We start from the raw sequence: 13,130 nt of genomic DNA on the forward strand, positions 1-13,130 counted from the left end.
GAAAAGGGACCTTTAGTCTGCCCTGCTTTCATGTGAGTAACTGTGAGCTGTGTAGACTACTGTCTTCTAACGTGTCACTCTTCCAAATTCGACACAGTTTGGCGACCCCAAGAAAGAGTTTAAGTGGAATGCTGCATCTGAAACTATTTGGAAATCTACTCAAGAAGTATGAGTATGAAAATTACTACAGAAGGGATATTAGGGTTGTTGAGAAACAAATGCGGATACGTTGCTGGGAAACACAACACATACGTACATTGTTATAAAGAGAGATATGGGGTGGGGACCTTTTTCCTACCTTGGAGAAGAAGGGACTTTGGACTGCCTATTTCTCTTGCACAAAGACTGAACTCTAGGGCAGCAAAGTGTCTATCAATGCCATCTGAGATTAAGACATTTTAATTTTTTTTACTTTAATTGTGGAAATCATGACCAAAAGGCTTACTGTACCATTTTTGCTGTTGTGCTATACACGTAGCAAGTTACTTCCCACTCTGAACACTCAACCATAATTTTAAATGTAATTGTATCTGGTTATTGTTATGATTTTGTTGCTAATCATAAACATGCATATGTTTTCTAAATGAATATTTGGAAGCGTATAGGTCAGTATTCTCTCAGGCTAAGAAAGTCTGCATGGACAATGTAAACATGGAACATATTATGATAAACCTTTGATTGGAAAAGTGCACAACAGTAATGCTTGGTAATGGAAAAATTAGGTGTGTGCTATGTAACTCACATCACAATAGGCCCAAGATTGACATTTCCCAGTCATAGACCCCGCCCATCCCATGAGCACTTAGGCAAATGTTTTGAATCGTCACTCAAAGGAGACTCAGGGCCATGGACCATCAAAAGCAGGTAACTCTAAAGTTTAAACTTAAATGGTACATTACATTACACCCTCTTGAGATACAAATCATTCGTATGTTTTCACTTTGTTTGTCTCAAAACTGTACACCACTCTTCAGCTTCCTTGTTTGTTTCTTTTTCCACTGCATATCTAAATTGCATGACATGACCTGGATTTACCTTTTAAAATTGAATTACAATTTCAGTGTAACAATTTTCCTAATAATCTGAACATTTTGAATGGTTATGAACTATCTTTTCTTCTGCAGCATTGATTTTTTTCCCCATTTTAAAGTATTTCTTAAATGATTTCTGCACCACTTGTCAACTCCGTCAGAAGGTATGCAGCTAAACCTGTTTTAGATCCACACCACTCTAGGCACCAAAGGACATGTTGAATGGTTACTTGTACAGGTTGAAGATATTGTAGCCAACGCCCAGTTTGGTGATTTGATCGAGTTCTCTTACCCTGTTGGATTTTCACATTGGGGTGTGTATGACGGAGATGGCCTTGTGATCCATTTTGCCATTGCAGGTAAAAGTTTCACAATAACCATTTTAAAAAGTATGTAAATATAAACATCTAGACAAAACAGATGAGAAATTTGAAAGATGACCAGTGTCCTACTGTGAATCAAACTTTTGGGGGGGTAATTCATTTTCTAGGTAATGTAAGGTGCTCATAGTTTCTCATTTAGCAAATATGGAAGCTGCTCATAAAAAAAAGAACCTGTGTTTGACATTGTTGTACATATTTGGATAAAATGGGTCATGTGACAATAATTAATTGGTTAGACGAGGGGCAATTTGTTCTGGGCTACTTCTGTTTCTGTGAGACAAAATCCTAGATTTTTACACCAACGTTTTGGTTTTCAGATGAAGGAGACTTCATGACGACATTCCGTAGTTACCTGCAAAAAGTGATTCCCTTTTGTGGAGACTTGCTGCTTGGGGATACAAAAATACGTCAGCAACCCTTAGCAGAAATTAACGTACCAGATGGAGCTCATATCCTGATCAGCAACAATCGCCATGCCTGTGAGCCATCACAAGAGGGTGAAATGAGACAGCGTCGAGATGCCCTTCTGGGCCAGGAGTTACCCTACAATCTCTTCGACCTGAACTGTGAACACTTTGCCACATTTATCCGATATGGAATGGCTGTGTGCAATCAGGTATTGTAGAGTATGTTCAAGTGCATGATTATTAATTGCACCAGTGTCTGAGTGTATGTTATTTTCTAACTGGTTATTTCTTTGACACACAGATCCCTGGTAGGACCAAGAACATGGAATGTGAAGAGGCAACAGAAACATTCCAAAACTTGTGTCCTAAATGATCTATTTATGAAAAAAATGTTTTAGCTAATCATGTAGGCCTACGTTTTGATATTGAATACATTTAAGATTGTGCGTTTACTGCAAAAGTAGTTGCTTAACAAATCGGTTGTCTTTCCTGTAATGTCTCTTTTTTATAATGCTCATGGTGAACAATAAATGTTTTAATGTTAAATTCAGGCCATTCAAACGCACAAAAAAATAACCACTTTTCAACCCATCTGGCTGGAAAGCTTCAAGACTTTAAGAAGCTTCGCCATCACTAGCCTACTACAGGCTTAATGTCTGTCTGCCAAAAAATGAGGGTCCAATCTGCAATCAATGTTAGAAAATAACAGCAAACACAAAGTCATACTCGTTATTTACATAATATAACTATGTATAGAAAGAGCAAACATAACATTTCTTTAAAATAAAGACAGACTACTACTTTGTATTTCCATGCTAGAGCTGTATGTTTAAATTACACATTAAGATGACGAACTCATTGGCCTTTCACTTGCCTAGATCACGGTTCACGGCCAAACTCTTATCATTCCCCGGATGCAGTTGTAGCTGCCAAATGTGAGGACCCTGCCTGATGTGAGTCCGCCAATAGGATGTCTAGAGTCCGCCGCTGCCTGATGTGAGTCCGCATGCGCAAACACAAACGGTTTACGGCAGAAGGCTCAGGAGCAAACTATCCAAGACGTGCATTCTCATACATGGTTTAATATCAACGTATCTGGCTTCTCTTAACGCATAATGTAGGTTTATTTAACGTAGTGTTTTATAATTGTGTCAACGGTTTACAGCATAAGGCTCAGTGTCAACATATGGGGCTATGTTGTATTACTGTTACTAGTAGGCTAATGAATGCACTGCTTAACTAATAATTCAATAAACATGAAGCTTAACATCATAAACCTTGGTGGATTTCAAACGTAAACAAATGCGTTTGTCATTCCACTTCATGCTGTAGCCTACACCACCAGCATTACCTGGCTCGTTGTACTACAATAGTGTCGCAAAGTTTGCGCATGCGGCCTCACATCAGGCAGGTCCTCACATTTGGCAGCTACAGCTGTCCTGTGCTTCTAGGTCTCCCGGATATGCCTTCATTTTAGCTGTGAAACAAAAATGGGCATGTATCTGGTTAGCCTCTGGAAACGAGAGAAAAAAATCGAACTTTCCAATGTTTTAAGACAGGGGTAACCGACTTCTTCAAAGTTCCGAGTTCAAGCTTCAAAATACTGGCAGTCAACAGAAGATAAATGAAATCACAAAGGTGAGGAAACAGATATAAACAGCTGCTAACGATATCCAGTTGTCATTACCAACCAAGCCAAGTAGGTTAGCTCTGTCTGACAATGCTAGCTAATAGATTCTGCAAGCTTGCTAGCTAGCCAACGATATCACAAGCATATCGTGAGCTAGTTGGAAAGCAGTCATCGTTAAATGTACAACATTGTATAGTAAATACACTAGGCTTGGTTATTACTTTTAATATGCATTTTACTGTTGGTAAATACATTTGAAATTATGAAGATTTCCTTTGTTAGGAGACATGCTAAGTGTAACGTCAGCTTTGTGTTTTGATTAACTTATTAGTGCAAGTTGCTATCGATAGTACCATAGCTAACGTTATCTAGTCAACTTGGTTAGGTGAACAACCGTTAGCCAGTGTAGTGTTAGCATGGTAACAGTAACTATCGCTTGCCTCTTTATATCCATATGGTTGGGAAATGTTGAAGTGTTGTTTGAAGTTAGATGAAGCCATGTTTTCGGCACACTCCTTTTCATTAGCTAGCTAGCCTACTACGGTGTCATTATGTTTGGTAGCTAGCTATCGATAGCGGTATTTTATCTAACGTTAGTACTTGTGTCGCCAGGTTGTTAAGTTAGAAAACGTTGGTTAAGCCAAAGATAGTTTTCAAACAGATACAATAGGACTTTCCAGATTATGCATTGAGTTATCTAGACAACTAGCGATCCTGTTAGTTCTGGTTGGTTGGCAGCTAGCGTTTGGTTGTTCGTGAGATGTAGCAACATCCAGTATTACTCAACTGTTGTGTTTAAGAGATGTCTTGGGTGTCCTTTCTTGATATGTCTGGGCTACACCAGTCAGTGGCCTCCTTTCAACTAATCTATCCAGTTATATTTGTTCTTTGAGTGTTTTTAGTTTTAGGATCACATTGAATCATCTTTATCCAGGTATCTCGTTGCCTGCTAGCTATCGTGTTTTGAGCTACCTTAAGAAATGTACCCTGTTACCCTTTTATCTTTTGTTACTAAGACGATCATGTTGGTGCATTCTTAGCCATTTGTCTTAACACTTCGGTATAAGACTATACAAATGTTGATGTCTGTTATGATTTTGAGGTTGGGCCTCCAAATGACATTGTGAATGCCATGACGTTATGTCAGTATAATTGCTAATAGCCACTGTTTTAATACAATTCCAAAGTAGATGTTTTGTGAACTTCTTTCACATTTTCAAGTTCCACGTGTACCTGTTTTTCCTTATAGAAAAACGAAGGAGGTGAGTGCTGGTCAAGTGTTGGGAGAGTTAAAGTTAAAGTAACTTGAACCTCAAGTTGGACTTCACCTTCAAGTTGTTGACAGGGATTTTGCCATCCCCCCTTCCCTGTCCACCACCCCTGGGTGCAGAGTGATGACTTCACATCAGAATGAGAATGTCAGCCCTCCCTTGCTTGTACCACAGAACTCCTCCACCCATCAAGGTAGGCCTCACACACAGCCCAACCAGCTGGACTCATCCCATAGCAGCAGTGGCGGCAGCAGTAGTAACAACAGTGTAACTGCATCCACGGTGCGCAGAGGAGCCATGGGAGGCATGTCTTCCTCAGCCCTCAGCCCAAGCACGGTGGCCCTAAACAGGGCAGCCTCTGCCTCCTGTAGCACATCTGCTTCGTCAAGGAGACCCACGTCTGGACGTTATGAACCCTGGCCTGAGGAGGCCGTGGACAATGCCTACGGCCTGTACTCGTTGCACCGCATGTTCGACATTGTCGGGGCGCAGCTCACGAACCGCGATGTGCGCGTGCTGTCATTTCTTTTCGTGGACGTCATCGACGAGTATGAACGCGGTGGCATCCGCAACGGACGGGACTTCTTGCTGGCTCTAGAGCGGCAGGGCCGGTGCGACGAGACCAACTTCAGACACGTACTTCAGCTGCTCCGCATCATCACCCGGCACGACCTGCTGCCCTACGTCACGCTCAGAAAAAGACAGACAGGTGAGGGCATCTGCCGTGAGGAGAGGCTGTTTGAAATATGTTTCAAAGCCTACTCATATGTTAATTATAACTGTCAAGATTTGAGACCTGTAATAAATCACAGAATACACCCAATACATCTACTGATGCGCAAACTTGGACACATCATCAGGAAACAACACTGATGATGTGTCCAAGTTTGCGCATCAGTAGATGTATTGTTAGCAACTGGGTGTATTCTGTGATTTATTACAGGTCTCAAATATTTTACATTTATAAGTTATGATTATTTATTAGACTAAATCTAGCATGTCTATATTACAACCAATCATCAGAGATAACGTTAATGTCCTCTTTGGGTGCCTATCATAGTTATGAATCTGTGTGAGGACTCTGAATTTGTGTTTTTGTGTATGCAGTTTGTCCAGATCCAGTGGATAAGTATTTGGAGGAGACGTCAGTGCGTTATGTATCCCCCAGAGGCACAGGGGAGAACAGAGACGGCACATCGCACAGAAGAACAGGTCTGGGTGGGCTATTTTTACTCCCTCTTTCTGCATCCTAGCTTGCATGTTAATTGCTGGATTATCATTGGTAATTGCAACAGACACAGTCAAATTGAATTTGTTAGCCTAAATGTTTTTATCAACTAGCCTGCATTTCCTGTTCCTATTCCAAGTCAGGTTTAGATTATTCGAAAGATATTGTAGAGAGTTTAGCTTGCCAGTATTTGTTGAACTTGACATTGACCAGAACCGTGACTTTGATGTGCCAGAGGAGCTACTATTTCAGAACTGCTGTTTAACAGTTACGTTGCAATGCCTCTCTACTGCTTACCTCCATCAGAAAGTAGTGCATACTATTTCTAAGTTTACACTAATCAATCTCAGTCTGTGAGATTGGATCACCTCTGATCTATCACTGCAGTGTTATTCTTTTGTATTTACTATGCAGACTGCGTGGATAAGACATCCCCCAATAACCCCAACAACACCCAAATAATCTTTAAATGCCCAATCCAGAGGATAAACTGAAGACCACAACTTCAGTCAATGCATTAACAAAACTGACAAGCAAATCCCGGCTGCAACTGTGTTCTCTGTCTTCAGGTCCCCAGCCTCTGATATGCTGCTCACCCTCGGGGCCCCGGGTGTGTCCCCCACGTGCCAAACCAGGCTCCTCGGTCCCCAGTCGCAAGAGGAAGAGGGCCCACTCCAGCGCAGACTGCAGGGAGAAGCAGACATGTGGTGAGAATACAGACTAGCTATTGGATGACCAAGTTAAAGTATAAGTAATCTTAGGAGTGCTAAAAGTTACATGAGGCAATTTTCCAGTGGAGCTTTTTTTCAACAGCGGCTGTCTTCCATAAAGCTTTGATTGGTGAAGAATACGGGCAAAAGTTGTTTTATGTCTCATCTCAGCTGCTGAAGCTTTTAACTCCTTCAGAGTAGTCATAGGTGTCTTGGTGGCTTCTCTCACTAGTCATCTTCTTGCATGGTCACTCAGTTTGTGAGGACGGCCTGCTCTAGCCAGATTTACACATGTGCCATATTCCTTCCATTTTTTGATGATGGATTTAACAGAATTCCAGGGGATGTTTAGTGCCTTGAATTTTTTTTGTATCGTTCCACTGACTTTTCAATAACCTCTTTTCTGAGTTGTTTGGAGTGATCTTTGGTCTTCATGGTGTAACGGTAGCCAGGAAAACTGATTACTGAATTCTGACCAGTGAATAGACCTTACAGACACAGGTGTCCTTATACTACAATCACTTGAGACACATTTACTGCACACTGATCCCCATTTCACTAATTGTGAGACTTCTAGCACCATTTAGCTTGACCTCTGTTGAATTAGGTCAGTCACTTGAAAGGGGGTGAATACTTATGGTAACACTACTTTTTTATTACATATTTTTATTAAATTGACATAACTTTGTAGAAATCAGATTTTGACATTAAAGAGCGTTTTTGTGTGTTTTTTTTGTGTCAAAAAAGCCAACTTATATTTACCATGATTGATTAATAAAAGCAATAAAAGGGTAAAACATCCAATGTGGTGAATACTTATGGGAGGCAGTGTGTGTGTGTACTGTATATATATATATATATATATATAATTTCAATGCCACGTTGCAATATCATCATTCATTTTTTGAATATTGTAATTTGAGTATTTCTATACCTCTGTAAGTAACTGTAAATTGTATGAATAATTATGAAGATGATTTTGTTCACCCATCTGTTTGTCACCCCATCCCCCCCCTCTCTGAACACTCTAGATATACGTCTCCGTGTGCGTGCTGAATACTGCCAGCATGAGTCAGCCCTCCAGGGCAATGTCTTTTCCAACAAGCAGGAGGCGCTGGAGCGCCAGTTTGAGCGTTTCAACCAGGCCAACACCATCCTCAAGTCGCGTGACTTGGGTTCCATCATCTGTGACATCAAGTTCTCCGAGCTGACCTACCTGGACGCCTTCTGGCGGGACTACATCAACGGCTCCCTGCTGGAGGCCCTCAAAGGCGTCTTCATCACGGACTCACTCAAGCAGGCCGTGGGCCATGAGGCCATCAAGCTCCTCGTCAACGTGGACGAGGAGGACTATCAGGCCGGGCGGCGCAAGCTGCTGCGGAACCTCATGGCTGGCAGCGCTGCAGCCGGAGCCAGTGGGAGCAGAGAGACTACATCATAGTGCCATTTTACAGAATGTTTCTGTTGTGGTAGGAATGAGAGCAAAGTTGGTAAGCGGGGGATTCTAGTGAAGGGAGTGAGAATATTGACTTCATAGATGAAGAGGGAGGGTTTGGAGCTTCTTTTGCACGCTGAAGGAAAGGTATGTGTGTGGTATGAAACGCAGTGCAACCAATGACTGAAGTATTGAATGCCAGGTGCCACTATGCTATGAGTTATTTTAAAGACACGTGGAAGAAGTCATTTTGAGGGATAATGAATGGCAATGGAGACATTTAGTTTTTGGCTTTCTTTATCTAGTTCAGTGTGATAATATTTTCTTTCGTAACCTAAATTATGAAACATTCTTATTACACATATTCACGTGTACGCCCCCAGTCGTTTGCTTTTGCAGCTGTTCTCGAAGTGAATTTGTTGAGAAATGAGATGGTGATGTTCCTGTCTAATTGCTTGCTCCAGAGAAGAACTGGCCACAATATTTGGGATTTTGTATACAGAAATAAGTTTTTACCACCATCTTCAAATGGGTTTATATCTAAAGTGTATATTCTCATAAATAGTTACATGGTCAATATTTGTATAAAGTCCAGTACATACCCAGAGCAAGTTATAATTTGAAGCAGGCTTAGGTCATTTTTGTTTAAGGAAAATTTGGAAGGACATAATCTGTCAAGAGGGTATGTCAGAAATACTGAAGGTTCAGTGTTCAGAACAGTGGGTTTGTAAGTTGAGTAACTAATGCCTTCACACCAGCTAGAGGCTATTATTCCCCATCAAGTTTAACAGTTAACCAGTTAAATGCAATGAATCCTCATTATTTAATTTCCATTTTGGGGTAGTTAATGTGTACTTAAGTTGATAGCAGAAAGAATTGACTTGGAGCATATTGACAATTTAAGCCTTCTAGTACCCGAAAGCCATTTTGAACAATCACTGTCAGCAAGCAAACAAGGTAAGCTAGATGGGGGATAAAAAGCAAATGGCACCAGTTCCTTAAAATTTAAACTATCATTTTATGGTGAAGGGAATACTGTAAACAAGCACTGGAGATGGCTGATTACGCCTGTGTGGCAGTAACATTATTGTTAATGGTTAAAAGAAATGGAACGAAAGATGTGGACTCGGTGACACAAGAGGCACACACTTGAAGGTCAGTTTTGAAGGACAGTTTTTATTTGGACCAAATCCAACCTCATTGTACATCTTTTAATTCAGTCTTTTCTTTGTTTTCTTTTTGAATGGACAGTATCAGTTTCAAGGCATGTCCACTTTATTTATAGATTTTCCGTCAGGAAGAAAGTTCTTTGTCACATGCATTTTCCTAAACAGTCACAGTTATTATACACAAATAAATGATTAATCTAAACAGGCCTATCTGTTATAAATACATAAATAATCCTCATGATTGATTCACATGCCAACATCCAAGATCTCAAACCACAACTGATGCTTAGACATTCTGAATAATACTGCGTTAGTGGAATTGTTCTGACGGCAGGAGTTTGCCACTGGAGGTACTTCAGGTGGTCCTGGGGTTCTTACATGAGCAGCTTCCTTGGGCAGTCCCTGGTGTCACAGTGAGCATTGGTTTTATTGTTCTGGTTGGAATAGCGTGCTTTAGGAGGTTGCTCCGATTGTGTTTGTTCTTCTCACTACCCACATACTCTACGCTATCGTGTGATGTACCTGAAAGATTCCTTTTTTTTTTTTTTTTTGTCTATTGCAGTCCCATGAGCTCTTGGAAAAGATACTGGACACTTCTATGTGGTCACATTTTCCTCACTCCCCGAAAAAGTCTTTATCATCTGGATAATCTCCCAAATTATAGCAATCTTTGGAGGTGACCATATCACATGTGTGGGGATTTTGTTTCATTTTATCTTGTGTTTAGTTTCTTTGCATTTCTTTGACCCCCATAATTGTGCCCAGCTTGTGTAATCGACAAACAGGTGCACAGGTTTTTCATGTTTACCCATACTCAACTAAAATGGCAAGAATCGTTTGTGAAATTTCAGAGACAAGATGCACTGGAAAATACCAAAGCTGTTCTCTTAACTAGGATTGATGAATGGTGTCTTCCCCCCCCCCCCCCAGCATTTTTTGAGTTGCTTTTCGATTTCCTAACAGTTGCTCGTTAAGTACTTGTCGAAAAAAGAATCTGAAAGAAGAGAAAGACTGGGAACTAGTATCCAATGTCAAGGGTCTCTTGGTTCATGGCTTTTGGTGACTCAAGGCCACAAGGCAGCATTACTGAAAACTTCACCATACAAAGACAAAAAAAGGACTTTTTATGTTTTCCTAATGGAATTAACAAAATGTTACAATCTGGTATCTATTATATAGGTTATATGTTCTATCGATTGTGTTCGAGTGTCTATCTTTATAACTTGCATGTGTATGATGTTGATCCCCCACATACCCCACAGAGGCAAAAAAAAAAAAAAAACATGAAACATAACAAACTGTGTTCTCTGTAGGTTTAAAAAAATTCTAGTTGTTTCTAACATTTTTATACTTTTCTTTTCCAAGAGAAAATAATTTGGACTGACATGTTGAAAAGTGAACTGTCAACTTACTAGAAGAGGTCGGAAGGGAGCACTTTATTTTTTATTGTTGCATATGTTCACCTTTAGGATCCATGCATAGTCATATACGTCATTCCGAAACGTAGGAGATGTTGAGCAGCATTCGCCTTATGTTGCTTTATGACTATTTGATTTTTGAAAATTCTTATTTGTGTTGACCAAGAAAGAGATTGTGTTCAGTGAATATTTACATACATAATAGTAGACTGATGCATTCAATGTCCGTACAAATCAATAAAACAAGCAGTTAAGAAAATAAGTTCATCACTTCAACGTTATTGTATGATTCTTTTTAATTTGATGATCTATAGGTCTCATTGTTTTATTTTATTTTTGTCTCGTCTCTCTCAAACCCCCAAATTTTGTGGGAAATTGGCAAAATACAAATCCAACAACATTTTGAGAAAAGAAACCCTGATTGTTTGTTTCATTTAAAATGGAGCTACTGGACTTTGTCTTTTTTTGTCTGTTTTTGCCGACACACTGCTTTACACAGGGCCTTGAAGGTCATCACAAACAGCAAAACAATTACAGTGACAAAGCCAAGAAGAAACGCCAGCACATCCACGTTGTAATAGGCGTACCATGGCAGCTTGTAGGACTCTGTGCGCAGGTGTGCAGCCCCCTTGTGCCGCATTACAAACTCCAGCCAGAAGATGGCAGTATCCATGGGCTTCATCGGCTGGTCATGGTGCAGCACTGACAGTCTGCGCATGTTCTCCCTGTATGGTTTCTTTTTATCCAGGATTTCTTGTAGAGCTTGTGTCAGGATGTCCACATCCAAGGCTGTCACCTCTAGTACTTTAGCCACCCCTCTGGATGTCAGGCGAATCATGTTGTCAAACTGGTCAAAGATCAGAGGCAGCCCAAGAATTGGGACTCCGTGGTAGATTGCCTCGTAGATCCCATTGGTACCTCCATGAGTGACAAAGGCTTGAGTTTTGGGGTGACCTAACAAGTCATTCTGTGGCAGCCAGTCCACCACTAGTGTGTTGTTGCCCAAAGTAGAGGGCTTCTCACCAAGATGCCTCCAGACAACTTTCTGCGGCAGTCTCGCAAAGGCTGCTGCGATGACTTCTGAGATTTCTGGTATAAGGCTTCCGAGTAGAGTACCTAAGGACATTACAACCACCCCATGCTCCCCTGAACTCTGCATAAACTCTTCCAACTCTGGAGGTAGAGACTTGGAGGGTTTACACTGAAAACCTCCCATGTAGACCACGTTTGGCATTGTGGGACGTGGAAATTCGAAGACAAAGTCAACTCGCATTAGCCACAGGTCTGCTCCCTGAATCAAAGAGTAGATGTTGGTGTCTGGATCGATAAACTCACTGATGACCCCCTGGTAGAGGGGCCTTGTGATGCCGTGGTCAATATACTGACCTATTCCATAATGCAAGAAGTTTTTCAGCTTATGTACAAAGCTCATTTTGTCTGAGACCTGAGAACCGAGGGTGGGGATGTAAGATAGTGGAGAGGGAGCAATTGCAAAGTGACCTTCAGAGTTTGTTATCCAACGGACATTGAATACCATGGGCAGCTCTAGATAGCGCCCCAACACAACTCCCCCTGCAAATCCGGGATCTGTCAACATTATGTCATAGCCTGTGCTCTTAAGTGACTTCATCAGGTCTTTGTTTTGGAGGATGTCCCGAACCATATCCGCAGAGGCCTTGTGAGCCTCCATCAGCAAGGTCAAAGTCTCCTGCTGAAGAGCAATGAAGGACAAAATGGAAGCGTCGCCACTGCGTATTTCAATGTTCCTTTTCAAGAAGGAGGCCATATATTCTGGGTCCTCCAGGTTGCTCGCGTGTGAGGTGGGAATAGTGATGGCCGTGTAGTGGGCCGCTTGTTCCGGGATGTACCAACTAGTAGACGAGCGCACCACAGTTAGCTTGTGTCCACGATTGTGTAACTCACGCAGGAGAATGTTCATGTTCAGCCAGTGGCTGCCTTCCACGGGATACACGAGGATCTTGCCAGCGTCGGACTGTGCTGGTAGACTCATGAGCAGGCATACCAGAGTGGTGTAAACCCAACATCGGTCGAGGCTGGTCAGAGTTCTGCTCAGCAGCATGGCTCGTCTAATGGAGAAAAAGGAGATGATCGGTGAGCAGGCTGAGCATTATTTTATCATTAGTATGAGTAATTACTAAGTAATAGCATGACGCATAAATCTACAGAGGCATTATTTAGTTAAGTGTACTTTCATTTTTTAATTTTGTTCCTCAAATGACCAGATGATGAACACGGCCTTATGAAACCTGTTCAGTGTGCCCTTAGAGGCTTATAAAAAGGATTACGTTTTTATTCTTCAAAAGAGCTAGTACCATTTACTAGAATCATTACCAAGGATTACTTAAAAAATTAGGCCTATTATATTAACCTAGAAACATTATTTTTCATAACTGCTTAGAAAGTACTATTTAGTAAAAGACATTATTG

The 13,130-nt window shown here is 41.1% G+C and overlaps 3 protein-coding genes across 4 annotated transcripts; 2 read left to right on the forward strand and 1 right to left on the reverse strand.

Moving 5' to 3' along the window:
• Positions 1 to 846: 846 nt before the first annotated feature.
• Positions 847 to 2,194, forward strand: LOC308377282 (phospholipase A and acyltransferase 2-like; the record flags this gene model as incomplete). Its single annotated transcript, XM_080853865.1, has 4 exons — positions 847 to 864; positions 1,270 to 1,390; positions 1,732 to 2,030; positions 2,123 to 2,194. 4 exons carry the CDS (start codon positions 847 to 849, stop codon positions 2,192 to 2,194), a joined length of 510 nt encoding a protein of 169 aa, XP_080709991.1.
• Positions 2,195 to 3,313: 1,119 nt separating this feature from the next.
• Positions 3,314 to 10,884, forward strand: dedd (death effector domain containing). Of its 2 annotated transcripts, none has more exons than XM_080854407.1 (5): positions 3,314 to 3,459; positions 4,701 to 5,431; positions 5,830 to 5,940; positions 6,520 to 6,657; positions 7,692 to 10,884. In XM_080854407.1, the coding sequence occupies exons 2-5, from the start codon at positions 4,846 to 4,848 to the stop codon at positions 8,099 to 8,101; spliced, it is 1,245 nt and encodes a 414-aa protein (XP_080710533.1). In that variant the 5' UTR covers positions 3,314 to 3,459; positions 4,701 to 4,845; the 3' UTR covers positions 8,102 to 10,884. The 2 variants fall into 2 exon arrangements, with proteins under 2 accessions (XP_080710533.1, XP_080710534.1); XM_080854408.1 differs by having other exon boundaries at positions 5,830 to 5,934.
• Positions 10,885 to 11,127: 243 nt separating this feature from the next.
• Positions 11,128 to 12,762, reverse strand: ugt5e1 (UDP glucuronosyltransferase 5 family, polypeptide E1; the record flags this gene model as incomplete). Its single annotated transcript, XM_080853238.1, has 1 exon — positions 11,128 to 12,762. One exon carries the CDS (start codon positions 12,760 to 12,762, stop codon positions 11,128 to 11,130), a length of 1,635 nt encoding a protein of 544 aa, XP_080709364.1.
• Between the last annotated feature and the right edge of the window lie 368 nt (positions 12,763 to 13,130).

This window comes from Sprattus sprattus (assembly GCF_963457725.1).
Source record: "Sprattus sprattus genome assembly, chromosome: 16".
NCBI classification, from domain to species: domain Eukaryota; kingdom Metazoa; phylum Chordata; class Actinopteri; order Clupeiformes; family Clupeidae; genus Sprattus; species Sprattus sprattus.